Source organism: Hemibagrus wyckioides, linkage group LG28, assembly GCF_019097595.1.
Source record: "Hemibagrus wyckioides isolate EC202008001 linkage group LG28, SWU_Hwy_1.0, whole genome shotgun sequence".
NCBI classification, from domain to species: Eukaryota; Metazoa; Chordata; class Actinopteri; order Siluriformes; family Bagridae; genus Hemibagrus; species Hemibagrus wyckioides.
Genome location: NC_080737.1, coordinates 2479524 through 2499523, shown reverse-complemented (window position 1 = coordinate 2499523; position 20000 = coordinate 2479524). Strand labels below are relative to the sequence as shown.

Sequence of the window (20000 nt, the reverse complement as noted above, 5' to 3'; positions counted from 1 at the left end):
AAACCCAAAACTGGTAAATAAAACAAAATCGTAAGCTGTTCTTCACTGGCCTAAAACTCCGCTACTGGATAAAATTTAACATATGGTTTAGATGTGCAGCTCACATGATGCTAATCTGGTAGCTATAGGAGTAATAATACCTTTATAGCTCCTTTTAGCACCTTTATAACTACTTTTGGATAAAATTAAACATATGGTTTAAACATGACACTAAATTGGTAGCTAAAGGAGTAATAATACCTTTATAGCTTTTTTATAACACATTTAGAGCTCCTTTATAGCACATTTATATGTCCTTCATAGCACATTTATAGCTCCCTTATAGCACATTTATATCTCATTTATAGAACTTTTAAAGCTCCTTCATATCTCCTTTATATCACCTTTATAGCGCCTTTATATCTCCTTTATAGTGCCATTATAGCTACTTTATATCTCCTTTATATCTCCTTTATAGCGCCTTTATAGCTCCTTTATATCTCCTTTATAGCACCTTTATATCTTCTTTATATCACCTTTATAGCTCCTTTATATCTCCTTTATAGCACCTTTATATCTTCTTTATATCACCTTTATAGCTCATTTATATCTCCTTTATAGCACCTTTATAGCTCCTTTATATCTCCTTTATAGCGCCTTTATAGTGCCTTTATAGCTCCTTTATATCTCCTTTATAGCACCTTTATATCTCCTTTATAGCGCCTCTATAGCTCCTTTATATCTCCTTTATAGCACCTTTATATCTTCTTTATATCACCTTTATAGCTCATTTATATCTCCTTTATAGCGCCTTAATAGCTCCTTTATAGCTCCTTTATATCTTCTTTATATCACCTTTATAGCTCATTTATATCTCCTTTATATCACCTTTATAGCTCATTTATATCTCCTTTATAGCGCCTTTATAGTTCCTTTATAGCTCCTTTATAGCGCCTTTATAGCTCCTTTATATCTCCTTTATAGCTCCTTTATAGCTCCTTTATAGCGCCTTTATAGCTCATTTATATCTCCTTTATAGCACCTTTATATCTTCTTTATATCACCTTTATAGCTCATTTATATCTCCTTTATAGCACCTTTATATCTTCTTTATATCACCTTTATAGCTCATTTATATCTCCTTTATAGCACCTTTATAGCTCCTTTATAGCACCTTTATAGCACCTTTATAGCTCATTTATATCTCCTTTATAGCACCTTTATAGCTCCTTTATATCTCCTTTATAGCACCTTCATAGCTCATTTATATCTCCTTTATAGCTCCATTATATCTCCTTTATAGCACCTTTATAGCTCCTTTATATCTCCTTTATAGCACCTTTATAGCTCCTTTATATCTCCTTTATAGCGCCTTTATAGCTCCTTTATATCTCCTTCATAGCACCTTTATAGCTCCTTTATATCTCCTTTATAGCACCTTTATATCTTCTTTATATCACCTTTATAGCACCTTTATAGCTCCTTTATATCTCCTTTATAGCTCCTTTATAGCTCATTTATATCTCCTTTATAGCACCTTTATATCTTCTTTATATCACCTTTATAGCTCCTTTATATCTCCTTTATAGCACCTTTATAGCTCCTTTATATCTCCTTTATAGCACCTTTATATCACCTTTATAGCTCATTTATATCTCCTTTATAGCACCTTTATAGCTCCTTTATATCTCCTTTATAGCGCCTTTATATGTCCTTCATAGCACCTTTATAGCTCCTTTATATCTCCTTTATAGCTCCTTTATATCTTCTTTATATCACCTTTATAGCTCCTTTATATCTCCTTTATAGCACCTTTATATCTCCTTTATAGCACCTTTATAGCTCATTTATATCTCCTTTATAGCTCATTTATATCTCCTTTATAGCACCTTCATAGCTCCTTTATATCTCCTTTATAGCACCTTTATAGCTCATTTATATCTCCTTTATAGCTCATTTATATCTCCTTTATAGCACCTTTATAGCTCCTTTATATCTCCTTTATAGCACCTTTATAGCTCATTTATATCTCCTTTATAGCTCCTTTATATCTCCTTTATAGTGCCTTTATAGCTCCTTTATATCTCCTTTATAGCACCTTTATAGCTCCTTTATATCTCCTTTATAGCTCCTTTATAGCTCCTTTATATCTCCTTTATAGCTCCTTTATATCTCCTTTATAGCACCTTTATAGCTCATTTATAGCTCCTTTATATCTCCTTTATAGCTCATTTATAGCTCCTTTATATCTCCTTTATAGCACCTTTATAGCTCATTTATAGCACCTTTATATCTCCTTTATAGCGCCTTTATAGCTCCTTTATATCTCCTTTATAGCACCTTTATATCTTCTTTATATCACCTTTATAGCTCATTTATATCTCCTTTATAGCACCTTTATAGCTCCTTTATATCTCCTTTATAGCGCCTTTATAGCTCCTTTATATCTCCTTTATAACGCCTTTATAGCTCATTTATATCTCCTTTATAGCGCCTTTATAGCTCATTTATATCTCCTTTATAGCGCCTTTATAGCTCATTTATAGCACCTTTATATCTCCTTTATAGCGCCTTTATAGCTCCTTTATATCTCCTTTATAGCACCTTTATATCTTCTTTATATCACCTTTATAGCTCATTTATATCTCCTTTATAGCGCCTTTATAGCTCCTTTATATCTCCTTTATAACGCCTTTATAGCTCATTTATATCTCCTTTATAGCGCCTTTATAGCTCATTTATATCTCCTTTATAGCGCCTTTACAGCTCCTTTATATCTCCTTTATAGCTCCTTTATAGCTCCTTTATATCTCATTTATAGCGCCTTTATAGCTCCTTTATATCTCCTTTATAGCGCCTTTAGAGCTCCTTTAAATCTCCTTTATAGCGCTGTTATAGCTCCTTTATAGCACCTTTATAGTTCCTTTATAGCGCCTTTATAGCTCCTTTATAGCACCTTTAAAGCACCTTTTTAATAAAATTTAACTTATGGTTTAGACGTGCAGTTCACATGACGCTAAACTGGTAGCTATAGGAGTAATAATACCTTTATAGCTCCTTTATAACACTTTATAGCTCCTTTAAAGCACCTTTATAGCACTTTTATAGCATCTTTGTAGCACCTTTAGCTACCTGCGATAGAGGAACTTAGATGGATTTCCATTCAAACACTAATCTAGGAACCTGAACCCTGGAACCTTCGACCAAAAGGTTTAATCAAGAAACATAGTGCAGGAAACTTAGACCAGGAACATTAGACCAAAATTGAGCAAAGTAAACTTAGACTAAAATTTAAATATAGAAACTACATTCTAGGAAGTTCAATTCTTTAATTTCAGAGGAGTTTTAAGTTCTTTGTACAAAGAAATTCATTACAGAAATTTTAGTTCTGGTTCTTCAGTCCAGAAACCTCAGACCTGGAACCTTGAATCCAGGAATCTTTAGTCTAAGGATCTTAGAGCTGGAACTTTCAAGCGAATAACTTTAATAATAGCCCAGTATAAATAATAATTAAAGCCCAGTATAAATAATAATTAAAGCCCAGTATAAATAATAATAGCCCAGTATAAATAATAATAATAGCCCAGTATAAATAATAATAGCCCAGTATAAATAATAATAAAAGCCCAGTATAAATAATAATAATAGCCCAGTATAAATAATAATTAAAGCCCAGTATAAATAATAACTAAAGCCCAGTATAAATAATAATTAAAGCCCAGTATAAATAATAATAGCCCAGTATAAATAATAATAGCCCAGTATAAATAATAATAAAAGCCCAGTATAAATAATAATAATAGCCCAGTATAAATAATAATAAAAGCCCAGTATAATTAATAATAAAAGCCCAGTATAAATAATAATAAAAGCCCAGTATACATAATAATTAATGCCCAGTATAAATAATAATTAAAGCCCAGTATAAATAATAATAAAAGCCCAGTATAAATAATAATTAAAGCCCAGTATAAATAATAATAAAAGCCCAGTATAAATAATAATTAAAGCCCAGTATAAATAATAATAAAAGCCCAGTATAAATAATAATAAAAGCCCAGTATAAATAATAATAAAAGCCCAGTATAAATAATAATTAAAGCCCAGTATAAATAATAATTAAAGCCCAGTATAAATAATACTAAAATCCCAGTATAAATAATAATTAACGCCCAGTATAAATAATAATAAAAGCCCAGTATAAAAATAATTAAAGCCCAGTATAAATAATGATAAAAGTCCAGTATAAATAATAATTAAAGCCCAGTATAAATAATAATTAAAGCCCAGTATAAATAATAATAAAAGCCCAGTATAAATAATAATTAAAGCCCAGTATAAATAATAATAAAAGCCCAGTATAAATAATAATAAAAGCCCAGTATAAATAATAATTAACGCCCAGTATAAATAATAATAAAAGCCCAGTATAAATAATAATAAAAGCCCAGTATAAATAATAATTAAAGCCCAGTATAAAAAATAATTAAAGCCCAGTATAAATAATGATAAAAGCCCAGTATAAATAATAATAAAAGCCCAGTATAAATAATAATAAAAGCCCAGTATAAATAATAATAAAAGCCCGGTATAAATAATAATAAAAGCCCAGTATAAATAATAATAAAAGCCCAGTATAAAAAATAATTAAAGCCCAGTATAAATAATGATAAAAGCCTAGTATAAATAATAATAAAAGCCCAGTATAAATAATAATTAAAGCCCAGTATAAATAATAATAAAAGCCCAGTATAAATAATAATTAAAGCCCAGTATAAATAATAATTAAAGCCCAGTATAAATAATACTAAAATCCCAGTATAAATAATAATTAACGCCCAGTATAAATAATAATAAAAGCCCAGTATAAAAATAATTAAAGCCCAGTATAAATAATGATAAAAGCCCAGTATAAATAATAATTAAAGCCCAGTATAAATAATAATTAAAGCCCAGTATAAATAATAATAAAAGCCCAGTATAAATAATAATTAAAGCCCAGTATAAATAATAATTAACGCCCAGTATAAATAATAATTAACGCCCAGTATAAATAATAATTAAAGCCCAGTATAAATAATAATAAAAGCCCAGTATAAATAATAATAAAAGCCCAGTATAAATAATAATTAAAGCCCAGTATAAATAATAATAAAAGCCCAGTATAAATAATAATTAAAACCCAGTATAAATAATAATAAAAGCCCAGTATAAATAATAATTAAAGCCCAGTATAAATAATAATAAAAGCCCAGTATAAAATTTTCTTTCCAAAATTTTTCCTCCAAAATATTTTATTTTTTTCAAATGTTCAGAAATGTCCATTTGCACCTTCAGAATGCACATTAATTAGCCGGCTACGAAAAAACAGCATGTGGAATATATTTCATTTTTGCATAAATCTATTTGGATCTCTTTTGTTTGATTTATTTATTTATTTATTTATTTATTTATTTATTTATTTATTTATTTATTTATTTATTTATTCATTCATTCATTCATTCATTCATTTATTCATTTATTTATCGGCTTTGGCTGTGTTGCTGCTCCAGACACATGGCAGTGAATCATGCAGTAAACATTTATAGTGAAACGAGACGCAAAATGATTGTTAATGTCCACATACTTGTGAATTTAATGAGTGGAGGATGAAGAATTAGGTTCTGGCGGCAGTCAGTGGCCTATAAGCTGCCTGAAGCTCCTTCAGTCCACCAATCACAGTGCAGTAACTCCACCCGCCTCATTAATATTCATACAGTCTTCATCATATTTAATCACCATATTTAAAACCTACATAACATGCTGATGTGCTTCCACTCCATCTTCTTTCTTCCTTCCTTCCTTCCTTTTCTTCTTTCATCCTTTATTTTCTTTCTTTTTTCCTTTCTTTCTTTCTTTCCTTCCTTTCTTCCTCTCTCTCTCTCTCTCTCTCTTTCCTTCCTTCCTTCCTTCCTCTCTTTCTTTCTTTCTTTCTTTCTTTCCTTCCTTCCTTCCTTTCTTTCTTTCTTTCTTTCTCTCTTTTTCCTTCCTTCCTTCCTTCCTTCCTTCCTTCCTTCCTTTCTCTCTCTCTTTTCCTTCCTTCCTTCCTTCCTTCCTTTCTTTCTTTCTTCCTTCCTTCCTTCCTCTCTTTCTTTCTTTCTTTCTTTCTTTCTTTCTTTCTTTCTTTCTTTCTTTCTCTTGTCTCCGGTTATCCTTCACTTTATTGTCCTGATGTAAAATCCATCATATATATTTATATAAGGAGGAAACACTTTCCACGAGGCTGGTGTTCATAAATCAGCAGGTTTGTGCTCCGGCAGTTAGAATGATTTATGAATCTCAGGCTCGGTGGAAAGTCTGCTGCTTTCTGGAAGCTGTCTCTCTCAGTTTCCCTCCTCCTCCTCCTCCTCCTCCTCGTCTCTTTCTCCGTCTCTCCGAATATCATCCTTCATCGATACATACCGCATTACACGTGATCGCAGGTCGATACACACCTCATCACATCTAATCACTGATCAATGACATCCGCCGCATCGTCTTACAACAAAATCCATTCCACAAACCTGTTTTCAGAGAGAAGGGAAAGTTTTTACGTTGATCGTAATCGCATCAGCGGATTTTCCTCGGAAAAATCTCTGCTCTTCATTTTTTCCCAGAGAAATTCAGTTCAAATAAAGGAACGGAGGCTTCCTGTGTCAGGTCTGAGGTTGTGAGATTAAATTCCAGACCACCAAGCTGCCACCGCCGGGCCCCTGAAGAAGGCCCTTAATCCTGCACTGCTCAGGAGTGAAGCAAAGGGGATAACATGATGCTCTGGATATGGGCGTCGGTCACCTGCCACAAATTTAGACTAGCCTTCATTGGACTTTAGACTTTACCTCAGCATCTTCAGACCAGAGTCAGACTCCGCCCTTACAATGTTTCTCAAAGTCAGGCTCCACTCCTACAATGTTTCTCAGTGTCAACCTTCGCCCCTACAATGTTTCTCAGAGTCAGGCTCCGCCCTTACAATGTTTCTCAGAGTCAGGCTCCGCCCTTACAATGTTTCTCAGAGTCAGGCTCCGCCCTTACAATGTTTCCCAGAATCAGTCTCCGCCCCTACAACATATCTCAGAGTCAGGTTTCACCCCTACAATGATACTCAGAGTCAGGCTCCGCCCTTACAATGTTTCTCAGTGTCAGGCTCCAGCCCTACAATGTTCTTCAGAGTCAGGCTCCACCCCTACAATGTTTCTCAGAGACAGAACTCTGCCCCTACAATGTTTCTCAGAGTCAGAACTCCACCCCTACAATGTTTCTCAGAGTCAGAACTCCACCCTAACAATGTTTCTCAGAGTCAGAACTCCACCCCTACAATGTTTCTCAGAGTCAGAACTCCACCCTAACAATGTTTCTCAGAGTCAGAACTCCACCCTAACAATGTTTCTCAGAGTCAGAACTCCGCCCCTACAATGTTTCTCAGAGTCAGAACTCCACCCTAACAATGTTTCTCAGAGTCAGAACTCCACACTAACAATGTTTCTTAGAGTCAGGTGCCCCACAATGTTACTCCAGGCTCCACTCTTACAATGTTTCTTAGTGTCAGGCTCCGCCCCTAAAACATTTTCCAGAATCAGGCTCCGCCCCTAAAATGTTTCTCAGCCTGAAAACAAACACACTTCTGTGGAAGCGTCCATGTTTTTTCCCCTTTGCATGTCGAATGTGTCAAGGGGGGAAATGATACACAAAGTGCAAATTACCCCTTACATGATCCCACAAATGCAGCCTTCCCGTGTGTGTGTGTGTGTGTGTATCTAACCTGTAGAGCAGTCAGTTCCGGTCCAGCCCTGCTCACACTCACACACCCCCGTCTCAGAATGGTACGTCCCATGCCTCGAGCACTGTTCCTTACAGGCAGGAAGAGGATTTTCACACATCTCTCCACCCCATCCAGCAGAACACACACACTCCCCACGGACACACACACCTCGCCCCGAACATGTGGGGTCGATACAGTCCACTGCAACACACACACACACACACACACACACACGGACACATTTCATTAGTTCACTCTGTGCAGAGCTGTAAGAATGTAAAGAAAGAGACAGAGAGTGTGTGTTTGTGTTGCTCACACACCTTCCTCACAGTTGTTGCCTTTAAAGGCTGGTGCACACACACACACTCCATCCACACACTCTCCATTGTTAGAGCATGTGGGATCGATACACTGTCCTTCCTCCACTTCACACTCTGCTCCCTTCCAGCCAGCGTGACACACACACACACCCTTATCATACTCGCCGTTACCGCTACACAACACTGGGCATGAGTCTGAAACACACACACACACACAAGAATGCTTAACAAAGTCAGGTTGGTGTAAGATTTGTGTTTGTATGTTAGTTGTTGTTGTCTTGTGTTTATTGTGCTTTATGTTGTGTGTGTGTGTGTGTGTGTGTGTTTATACCTTTCGAACAATCGGGTCCGAGGAAACCGGTGAAACAGTGACAGTGACCCGAAACACACTCTCCGTTCCCGTTACAGTTCGTAGAACAGCCGTCGCTCATTTCTGAACACACACACACACACACACACACACACTAGGTCACCAAGAACATCATCTAGTAAAAGTTTTGTTGAAAAAAATGCTTGCTGCATCCTTGAATTTGGCAAAGAGCAGTATTGATTTTAGTGTGGGTGTATGAGTGTGTGTGTGTGTGTGTGTTTATAAGAGTGTGTGTGTTATATAGAAATGTGTGTGTAGGTCAGCTTTTCCGCTGCACATCACTGAAGCATTGCTTTCTATTACAAAAATAGAAAAAAGTTTTTGCTGTCATGGTTAGCGACCTGTGATATCTCTCTGTGTGTCTCTGTGTGTGTGTGTGTGTGTGTGTGTGTGTGTGTAAATGAAAAGATGAGACACAGCATATATTTCTCTCTCACTCTCTCTTTCTCTTTTGTGTGTGTGAGAGAGAGAGAGAGAGAGTGTGTGTGTGTGTGTGTGTGCGTGTATGCGTATGTGTGTGCGGGTGTGTGTGCGTGTATGTGTGTGTATGTGTGTGTGTGTGTGTAAATGTATATGTGTGTGTGTGTGTGCGTGTGTGTAAGAGTGTATATGTGTCTGTTTGTGTGTGTGTGTGTGTGTAAATGTATATGTGTGTGTGTGTAAATGTATATGTGTGTGTGTGTGTGCGTGTGTGTAAGAGTGTATATGTGTCTATGTTTGTGTGTGTGTGTGTGTGTAAATGTATATGTGTGTGTGTGTAAATGTATATATGTGTGTGTGTGCGTGTGTGTAAGAGTGTATATGTGTCTATGTTTGTGTGTGTGTGTGTGTGTAAATGTATATATGTGTGTGTGTGTAAATGTATATGTGTGTGTGTGTGTGCGTGTGTGTAAGAGTGTATATGTGTCTATGTTTGTGAGTGTGTGTGTGTGTGTGTGTAAATGTATATATGTGTGTGTGTGTAAATGTATATATGTGTGTGTGTGCGTGTGTGTAAGAGTGTATATGTGTCTATGTTTGTGTGTGTGTGTGTGTGTAAATGTATATATGTGTGTGTGTGTAAATGTACGTGTGTGTGTGTGTGTGTAAATGTATATATGTGTGTGTGTGTAAATGTATATATGTGTGTGTGTGCGTGTGTGTAAGAGTGTATATGTGTCTATGTTTGTGTGTGTGTGTGTGTGTGTGTAAATGTATATATGTGTGTGTGTGTGTAAATGTATATGTGTGTGTGTGCGTGTGTGTAAGAGTGCATATGTGTCTATGTTTGTGTGTGTGTGTGTGTAAATGTATATATGTGTGTGTGTGTAAATGTATATATGTGTGTGTGTGCGTGTGTGTAAGAGTGTATATGTGTCTATGTTTGTGTGTGTGTGTGTGTAAATGTATATATGTGTGTGTGTGCGTGTGTGTAAGAGTGTATATGTGTCTATGTTTGTGTGTGTGTGTGTGTGTGTGTAAATGTATATATGTGTGTGTGTGTGTGTGTGTGTAAGAGTGTATATGTGTCTATGTTTGTGTGTGTGTGTGTGTGTAAATGTATATATGTGTGTGTGTGTGTAAATGTATATGTGTGTGTGTGCGTGTGTGTAAGAGTGTATATGTGTCTATGTTTGTGTGTGTGTGTGTGTAAATGTATATATGTGTGTGTGTGTGTAAATGTATATATGTGTGTGTGTGCGTGTGTGTAAGAGTGTATGTGTCTATGTTTGTGTGTATGTGTGTGTGTAAATGTATATGTGTGTGTGTGCGTGTGTGTAAGAGTGTATATGTGTCTATGTTTGTGTGTATGTGTGTGTGTGTGTGTGTAAATGTATATATGTGTGTGTGTGTAAATGTATATGTGTGTGTGTGCGTGTGTGTAAGAGTGTATATGTGTCTATGTTTGTGTGTGTGTGTGTGTGTAAATGTATATATGTGTGTGTGTGTAAATGTATATATGTGTGTGTGCGTGTGTGTAAGAGTGTATATGTGTCTATGTTTGTGTGTGTGTGTGTGTGTAAATGTATATGTGTGTGTGTGTAAATGTATATATGTGTGTGTGTGTAAATGTATATGTGTGTGTGTGTAAGAGTGTATATGTGTCTATGTTTGTGTGTGTGTGTAAATGTATATATGTGTGTGTGTGTAAATGTATATATGTGTGTGTGTAAATGTATATGTGTGTGTGTGCGTGTGTGTAAGAGTGTATATGTGTCTATGTTTGTGTGTGTGTGTAAATGTATATATGTGTGTGTGTGTAAATGTATATATGTGTGTGTGTAAATGTATATGTGTGTGTGTGCGTGTGTGTAAGAGTGTATATGTGTCTATGTTTGTGTGTGTGTGTGTGTAAATGTATATATGTGTGTGTGTGTAAATGTATATATGTGTGTGTGCGTGTGTGTAAGAGTGTATATGTGTCTATGTTTGTGTGTGTGTGTGTGTGTGTGTGTGTAAATGTATGTGTGTGTGTGTGTAAATGTATATATGTGTGTGTGCGTGTGTGTAAGAGTGTATATGTGTCTATGTTTGTGTGTGTGTGTGTGTGTAAATGTATATATGTGTGTGTGTGTAAATGTATATATGTGTGTGTGCGTGTGTGTAAGAGTGTATATGTGTCTATGTTTGTGTGTGTGTGTAAATGTATATATGTGTGTGTGTGTAAATGTATATATGTGTGTGTGTAAATGTATATGTGTGTGTGTGTGCGTGTGTAAGAGTGTATATGTGTCTATGTTTGTGTGTGTGTGTGTGTGTGTAAATGTATATATGTGTGTGTGTGTGCGTGTGTGTAAGAGTGTATATGTGTCTATGTTTGTGTGTGTGTGTGTGTGTGTAAATGTATATATGTGTGTGTGTGTAAATGTATATATGTGTGTGTGTGCGTGTGTGTAAGAGTGTATATGTGTCTATGTTTGTGTGTGTGTGTAAATGTATATGTGTGTGTGTGTGTAAATATATATATGTGTGTGTGTGTAAATGTATATATGTGTGTGTGTGTAAATGTATATATGTGTGTGTGTGCGTGTGTGTAAGAGTGTATATGTGTCTATGTTTGTGTGTGTGTGTGTGTGTAAATGTATATATGTGTGTGTGTGTGTGTGTGTAAATGTATGTGTGTGTGTGTGTGTGTGTAAATGTATATATGTGTGTGTGTGTAAATGTATATGTGTGTGTGTGCAAGAGTGTATATGTGTCTATGTTTGTGTGTGTGTGTGTGTGTGTGTGTGTAAATGTATATATGTGTGTGTGTGCGTGTGTGTAAGAGTGTATATGTGTCTATGTTTGTGTGTGTGTGTGTGTAAATGCATATATGTGTGTGTGTGTAAATGTATATGTGTGTGTGTGTGTGTGCGTGTGTGTAAGAGTGTATATGTGTCTATGTTTGTGTGTGTGTGTAAATGTATATATGTGTGTGTGTGCGTGTGTAAGAGTGTATATGTGTCTATGTTTGTGTGTGTGTGTGTGTGTAAATGTATATATGTGTGTGTGTGTAAATGTATATATGTGTGTGTGTGTGCGTGTGTGTAAGAGTGTATATGTGTCTATGTTTGTGTGTGTGTGTGTAAATGTATATATGTGTGTGTGTGTAAATGTATGTGTGTGTGTGTGTGTAAATGTATATATGTGTGTGTGTGTGTAAATGTATATATGTGTGTGTGTGTAAATATATATGTGTGTGTGTGCGTGTGTGTAAGAGTGTATATGTGTCTATGTTTGTGTGTGTGTGTGTGTGTGTAAATGTATATATGTGTGTGTGTGTAAATGTATGTGTGTGTGTGTGTGTGTAAATGTATATATGTGTGTGTGTGTAAATGTATATGTGTGTGTGTGTGCGTGTGTGTAAGAGTGTATATGTGTCTATGTTTGTGTGTGTGTGTGTGTAAATGTATATATGTGTGTGTGTGTAAATGTATATGTGTGTGTGTGCGTGTGTGTAAGAGTGTATATGTGTCTATGTTTGTGTGTGTGTGTGTGTGTGTGTGTAAATGTATATATGTGTGTGTGTGTAAATGTATATGTGTGTGTGTGTGCATGTGTGTAAGAGTGTATATGTGTCTATGTTTGTGTGTGTGTGTGTAAATGTATATATGTGTGTGTGTGTGCGTGTGTGTAAGAGTGTATATGTGTCTATGTTTGTGTGTATGTGTGTGTGTGTGTGTAAATGTATATGTGTGTGTGTGTAAATGTATATATGTGTGTGTGTGTAAATGTATATGTGTGTGTGTGCGTGTGTGTAAGAGTGTATATGTGTCTATGTTTGTGTGTGTGTGTGTAAATGTATATATGTGTGTGTGTGTAAATGTATATGTGTGTGTGTGCGTGTGTAAGAGTGTATATGTGTCTATGTTTGTGTGTGTGTGTGTGTGTAAATGTATATGTGTGTGTGTGTAAATGTATATATGTGTGTGTGTGTAAATGTATATGTGTGTGTGTGCGTGTGTGTAAGAGTGTATATGTGTCTATGTTTGTGTGTGTGTGTGTAAATGTATATATGTGTGTGTGTGTAAATGTATATATGTGTGTGTGCGTGTGTGTAAGAGTGTATATGTGTCTATGTTTGTGTGTGTGTGTGTGTGTGTAAATGTATATATGTGTGTGTGTGTAAATGTATATATGTGTGTGTGTGTAAATGTATGTGTGTGTGTGTGCGTGTGTAAGAGTGTATATGTGTCTATGTTTGTGTGTGTGTGTGTGTAAATGTATATATGTGTGTGTGTGCGTGTGTGTAAGAGTGTATATGTGTCTATGTTTGTGTGTGTGTGTGTGTGTGTAAATGTATATATGTGTGTGTGTGTAAATGTATATGTGTGTGTGTGTGTGCGTGTGTGTAAGAGTGTATATGTGTCTATGTTTGTGTGTGTGTGTGTGTGTATAAATGTATATATGTGTGTGTGTGTAAATGTATATGTGTGTGTGTGTGCGTGTGTAAGAGTGTATATGTGTCTATGTTTGTGTGTGTGTGTGTGTGTAAATGTATATATGTGTGTGTGTGTAAATGTATGTGTGTGTGTGTGTGTGTAAATGTATATATGTGTGTGTGTGTAAATGTATATGTGTGTGTGTGTAAATGTATATATGTGTGTGTGTGCGTGTGTGTAAGAGTGTATATGTGTCTATGTTTGTGTGTGTGTGTGTGTGTGTAAATGTATATATGTGTGTGTGTGTGTGTAAATGTATATATGTGTGTGTGTGTGTAAATGTATATATGTGTGTGTGTGCGTGTGTGTGTAAATGTATATATGTGTGTGTGTGTAAATGTATATATGTGTGTGTGTGCGTGTGTGTAAGAGTGTATATGTGTCTATGTTTGTGTGTGTGTGTGTGTAAATGTATATATGTGTGTGTGTGCGTGTGTGTAAGAGTGTATATGTGTCTATATTTGTGTGTGTGTGTGTGTGTGTGTGTGTAAATGTATATATGTGTGTGTGTGTGTAAATGTATATATGTGTGTGTGTGCGTGTGTGTAAGAGTGTATATGTGTCTATGTTTGTGTGTGTGTGTGTGTGTAAATGTATATATGTGTGTGTGTGTGTAAATGTATATATGTGTGTGTGCGTGTGTGTAAGAGTGTATATGTGTCTATGTTTGTGTGTGTGTGTGTGTGTAAATGTATATATGTGTGTGTGTGCGTGTGTGTAAGAGTGTATGTGTCTATGTTTGTGTGTATGTGTGTGTGTAAATGTATATGTGTGTGTGTGTGTGTGTGTAAGAGTGTATATGTGTCTATGTTTGTGTGTGTGTGTGTGTGTGTGTGTGAATGTATATATGTGTGTGTGTGTAAATGTATATGTGTGTGTGTGCGTGTGTGTAAGAGTGTATATGTGTCTATGTTTGTGTGTGTGTGTGTGTGTGTAAATGTATATATGTGTGTGTGTGTAAATGTATATATGTGTGTGTGCGTGTGTGTAAGAGTGTATATGTGTCTATGTTTGTGTGTGTGTGTGTGTAAATGTATATGTGTGTGTGTGTAAATGTATATATGTGTGTGTGTGTAAATGTATATGTGTGTGTGTGCGTGTGTGTAAGAGTGTATATGTGTCTATGTTTGTGTGTGTGTGTGTGTGTAAATGTATATATGTGTGTGTGTGTAAATGTATATATGTGTGTGTGCGTGTGTGTAAGAGTGTATATGTGTCTATGTTTGTGTGTGTGTGTAAATGTATATATGTGTGTGTGTGTAAATGTATATGTGTGTGTGTGCGTGTGTAAGAGTGTATATGTGTCTATGTTTGTGTGTGTGTGTGTGTGTGTAAATGTATATATGTGTGTGTGTGTGCGTGTGTGTAAGAGTGTATATGTGTCTATGTTTGTGTGTGTGTGTGTGTGTGTAAATGTATATATGTGTGTGTAAATGTATATATGTGTGTGTGTGCGTGTGTGTAAGAGTGTATATGTGTCTATGTTTGTGTGTGTGTGTGTGTGTAAATGTATATATGTGTGTGTGTGTGTGTGTGTAAATGTATGTGTGTGTGTGTGTGTGTGTAAATGTATATATGTGTGTGTGTGTAAATGTATATGTGTGTGTGTGCAAGAGTGTATATGTGTCTATGTTTGTGTGTGTGTGTGTGTGTAAATGTATATATGTGTGTGTGTGCGTGTGTGTAAGAGTGTATATGTGTCTATGTTTGTGTGTGTGTGTGTGTAAATGCATATATGTGTGTGTGTGTAAATGTATATGTGTGTGTGTGTGTGCGTGTGTGTAAGAGTGTATATGTGTCTATGTTTGTGTGTGTGTGTGTGTGTAAATGTATATATGTGTGTGTGTGTAAATGTATATATGTGTGTGTGTGTGCGTGTGTGTAAGAGTGTATATGTGTCTATGTTTGTGTGTGTGTGTGTAAATGTATATATGTGTGTGTGTGTAAATGTATGTGTGTGTGTGTGTGTGTAAATGTATGTGTGTGTGTGTGTGTAAATGTATATATGTGTGTGTGTGTAAATGTATATATGTGTGTGTGTGCGTGTGTGTAAGAGTGTATATGTGTCTATGTTTGTGTGTGTGTGTGTGTGTAAATGTATATATGTGTGTGTGTGTAAATGTATATATGTGTGTGTGTGTGCGTGTGTGTAAGAGTGTATATGTGTCTATGTTTGTGTGTGTGTGTGTAAATGTATATATGTGTGTGTGTGTAAATGTATGTGTGTGTGTGTGTGTGTGTGTAAATGTATATATGTGTGTGTGTGTAAATGTATATATGTGTGTGTGTGTAAATATATATGTGTGTGTGTGCGTGTGTAAGAGTGTATATGTGTCTATGTTTGTGTGTGTGTGTGTAAATGTATATATGTGTGTGTGTGTAAATGTATGTGTGTGTGTGTGTGTGTAAATGTATATATGTGTGTGTGTGTAAATGTATATGTGTGTGTGTGTGCGTGTGTGTAAGAGTGTATATGTGTCTATGTTTGTGTGTGTGTGTGTGTGTGTGTAAATGTATATATGTGTGTGTGTGTAAATGTATATGTGTGTGTGTGTGCATGTGTGTAACAGTGTATATGTGTCTATGTTTGTGTGTGTGTGTGTAAATGTATATATGTGTGTGTGTGTAAATGTATATGTGTGTGTGTGCGTGTGTGTAAGAGTGTATATGTGTCTATGTTTGTGTGTGTGTGTGTGTGTGTGTGTGTGTAAATGTATATATGTGTGTGTGTGTAAATGTATATGTGTGTGTGTGTGCATGTGTGTAAGAGTGTATATGTGTCTATGTTTGTGTGTGTGTGTGTAAATGTATATATGTGTGTGTGTGTGCATGTGTGTAAGAGTGTATATGTGTCTATGTTTGTGTGTATGTGTGTGTGTAAATGTATATGTGTGTGTGCGTGTGTGTAAGAGTGTATATGTGTCTATGTTTGTGTGTGTGTGTGTAAATGTATATATGTGTGTGTGTGTAAATGTATATGTGTGTGTGCATGTGTAAGAGTGTATATGTGTCTATGTTTGTGTGTGTGTGTGTGTGTGTGTAAATGTATATGTGTGTGTGTGTAAATGTATATATGTGTGTGTGTGTAAATGTATGTGTGTGTGTGCGTGTGTGTAAGAGTGTATATGTGTCTATGTTTGTGTGTGTGTGTGTGTGTGTAAATGTATATACACTATATTGCCAAAAGTATTCGCTCACCCATCCAAATAATGAGATTTAGGTGTTCCAATCACTTCCATGGCCACAGGTGTATAAAATCAAGCACCTAGGCATGCAGACTGTTTTTACAAACATTTGTGAAAGAATGGGTCACTCTCAGGAGCTCAGTGAATTCCAGCTTGGAACTGTGATAGGATGCCACCTGTGCAACAAATCCAGTTGTGAAATTTCCTCGCTCCTAAATATTCCACAGTCAACTGTCAGCTGTATTATAAGAACGTGGAAGTGTTTGGGAACGACAGCAACTCAGCCACGAAGTGGTAGGCCACGTAAACTGACGGAGCAGGGTCAGCGGATGCTGAGGCGCATAGTGCGAACTTTCTGCAGAGTCAATCGCTGCAGACCTTCAAACTTCATGTGGCCTTCAGATTAGCTCAAGAAGAGTGCGCAGAGAGCTTCACGGAATGGGTTTCCATGGCCGAGCAGCTGCATCCAAGCCATACATCACCAAGTGCAATGCAAAGCGTCGGATGCAGTGGTGTAAAGCACGCCACCACTGGACTCTAGAGCAGTGGAGACGCGTTCTCTGGAGTGACGAATCGCGCTTCTCCATCTGGCAATCTGATGGACGAGTCTGGGTTTGGCGGTTGCCAGGAGAACGGTACTTGTCTGACTGCATTGTGCTAAGTGTAAAGTTTGGTGGAGGGGGATTATGGTGTGGGGTTGTTTTTCAGGAGCTGGGCTTGGCCCCTTAGTTCCAGTGAAAGGAACTCTGAATGCTTCAGCATACCAAGACATTTTGGACAATTCCATGCTCCCAACTTTGTGGGAACAGTTTGGAGCTGGCCCCTTCCTCTTCCAACATGACTGTGCACCAGTGCACAAAGCAAGGTCCATAAAGACATGGATGACAGAGTCTGGTGTGGATGAACTTGACTGGCCTGCACAGAGTCCTGACCTCAACCCGATAGAACACCTTTGGGATGAATTAGAGCGAGACTGAGAGCCAGGCCTTCTTGTCCAACATCAGTGTGTGACCTCACAAATGTGCTTCTGGAAGAATGGTCAAAAATTCCCATAAACACACTCCTAAACCTTGTGGACAGCCTTCCCAGAAGAGTTGAAGCTGTTATAGCTGCAAAGGGTGGACCGACGTCATATTGAACCCTATGGATTAGGAATGGGATGTCACTTAAGTTCATATGCGAGTCAAGGCAGGTGAGCGAATACTTTTGGCAATATAGTGTATGTGTGTGTGTGTAAATGTATATATGTGTGTGTGCATGTGTGTAAGAGTGTATATGTGTCTATGTTTGTGTGTGTGTGTGTGTGTGTGTGTGTAAATGTATATGTGTGTGTGTGTAAATGTATATATGTGTGTGTGTGTAAATGTATATGTGTGTGTGTGCGTGTGTGTAAGAGTGTATATGTGTCTATGTTTGTGTGTGTGTGTGTGTGTGTGTAAATGTATATATGTGTGTGTGTGTAAATGTATATATGTGTGTGTGCGTGTGTGTAAGAGTGTATATGTGTCTATGTTTGTGTGTGTGTGTGTGTGTGTGTGTGTAAATGTATGTGTGTGTGTGTGTAAATGTATATATGTGTGTGTGTGTGTAAATGTATATGTGTGTGTGTGCGTGTGTGTAAGAGTGTATATGTGTCTATGTTTGTGTGTGTGTGTGTGTGTGTAAATGTATATATGTGTGTGTGTGTGCGTGTGTGTAAGAGTGTATATGTGTCTATGTTTGTGTGTGTGTGTGTGTGTAAATGTATATGTGTGTGTGTGTGTAAATGTATAAGAGTGTATATGTGTCTATGTTTGTGTGTGTGTGTAAATGTATATATGTGTGTGTGTGTGCGTGTGTAAGAGTGTATATGTGTCTATGTTTGTGTGTGTGTGTGTGTGTAAATGTATATATGTGTGTGTGTGTAAATGTATATATGTGTGTGTGTGCGTGTGTGTAAGAGTGTATATGTGTCTATGTTTGTGTGTGTGTGTGTGTGTAAATGTATATGAGTGTGTGTGTGTGTAAATATATATATATATGTGTGTGTGTGTAAATGTATATATGTGTGTGTGTGTAAATGTATATGTGTGTGTGTGTGCATGTGTGTAAGAGTGTATATGTGTCTATGTTTGTGTGTGTGTGTGTGTGTGTGTGTGTGTGTAAATGTATATATGTGTGTGTGTGTAAATGTATATGTGTGTGTGTGCGTGTGTGTAAGAGTGTATATGTGTCTATGTTTGTGTGTGTGTGTGTGTGTGTGTGTAAATGTATATATGTGTGTGTGTGTAAATGTATGTGTGTGTGTGTGCGTGTGTGTAAGAGTGTATATGTGTCTATGTTTGTGTGTGTGTGTGTGTGTATAAATGTATATATGTGTGTGTGTGTAAATGTATATGTGTGTGTGTGTGTGCGTGTGTGTAAGAGTGTATATGTGTCTATGTTTGTGTGTGTGTGTAAATGTGTGTGTGTGTGTGTAAATGTATATATGTGTGTGTGTGTAAATGTGTGTGTGTGTGTGTAAATGTATGTGTGTGTGTGCGTGTGTGAAAGAGTGTATATGTGTCTATGTTTGTGTGTGTGTGTATGTGTGTAAATGTGTGTGTGTGTGTGTAAATGTATATATGTGTGTGTGTGTAAATGTATATATGTGTGTGTGTGTGTAAATAAGATGAGACACAGCAGTGACGGAGTGTGTAGGTGACCGAGTGGTGTGAGTGTGTGTGTGAGTGTGTGTGTGTGTGTGTGGATGTATATCAGCCATGAGCTGTTAGCTTAATGATGCAACACAACAAAACACTGAACAACACACAAGAACCACCCCTCCCCCAAACCCCACCCCACCCATGAGGAGCGTGACTCTACACTGTCTTCTACCACACGCTGGAGAGGTGTGTGAGAGTCAACATACAACAGAGTGACCACACACTGACCTAACCTGAGAGACCAGTTTATTCCAGTCTTTTACTTCATCAAACTCAGACACATTTACATTCACATTAAATCATTATAAACTATTCCTACTGCACTGTCAGACTGACACACTGAGGAGTCAGGACTGACGTGTATGAGAGAGAGACAGGTAGAGAGGGACAGGTAGAGAGAGACAGGTGGGGAAACACTGACATGTATGAGAGAGAGACAGTTAGAGAGAGACAGGTAGAGAGAGACAGGTGGGGAAACACTGACATGTATGAGAGAGAGACAGTTAGAGAGGGACAGGTAGAAAGAGACAGGTGGGGAAACACTGACATGTATGAGAGAGAGACAGAGAGAGAGGGACAGGTAGAGAGAGACAGGTGGGGAAACACTGACATATATGAGAGAGAGACAGAGAGAGACAGGTAGAGAGAGACAGGTGAGGAAACACTGATGTGTATGAGAGAGAGACAGGTAGAGAGAGACAGGTGAGGAAACACTGACATATACAGGTATAGAGAGACAGGTATAGAGAGAGACAGGTAGAGAGAGATAGGTAGAGTGAGA

General features: G+C 36.8%; 1 protein-coding gene across 3 annotated transcripts in view; it reads right to left on the bottom strand.

Annotated features, from left to right (window-relative positions):
- The window catches only part of tenm1 (teneurin transmembrane protein 1), a 199045-nt gene that overhangs the window by 24530 nt on the left and 154515 nt on the right, over positions 1-20000 (bottom strand). For all 3 annotated transcript variants that reach the window (XM_058383180.1, XM_058383181.1, XM_058383182.1), the window contains 3 exons: positions 8408-8509; positions 8077-8271; positions 7757-7957 (listed from right to left, as the gene is read on the bottom strand). In XM_058383180.1, coding sequence (XP_058239163.1) covers positions 7757-7957; positions 8077-8271; positions 8408-8509 — 498 coding nt within the window. The remainder of the gene's footprint in view (positions 1-7756; positions 7958-8076; positions 8272-8407; positions 8510-20000) is intronic.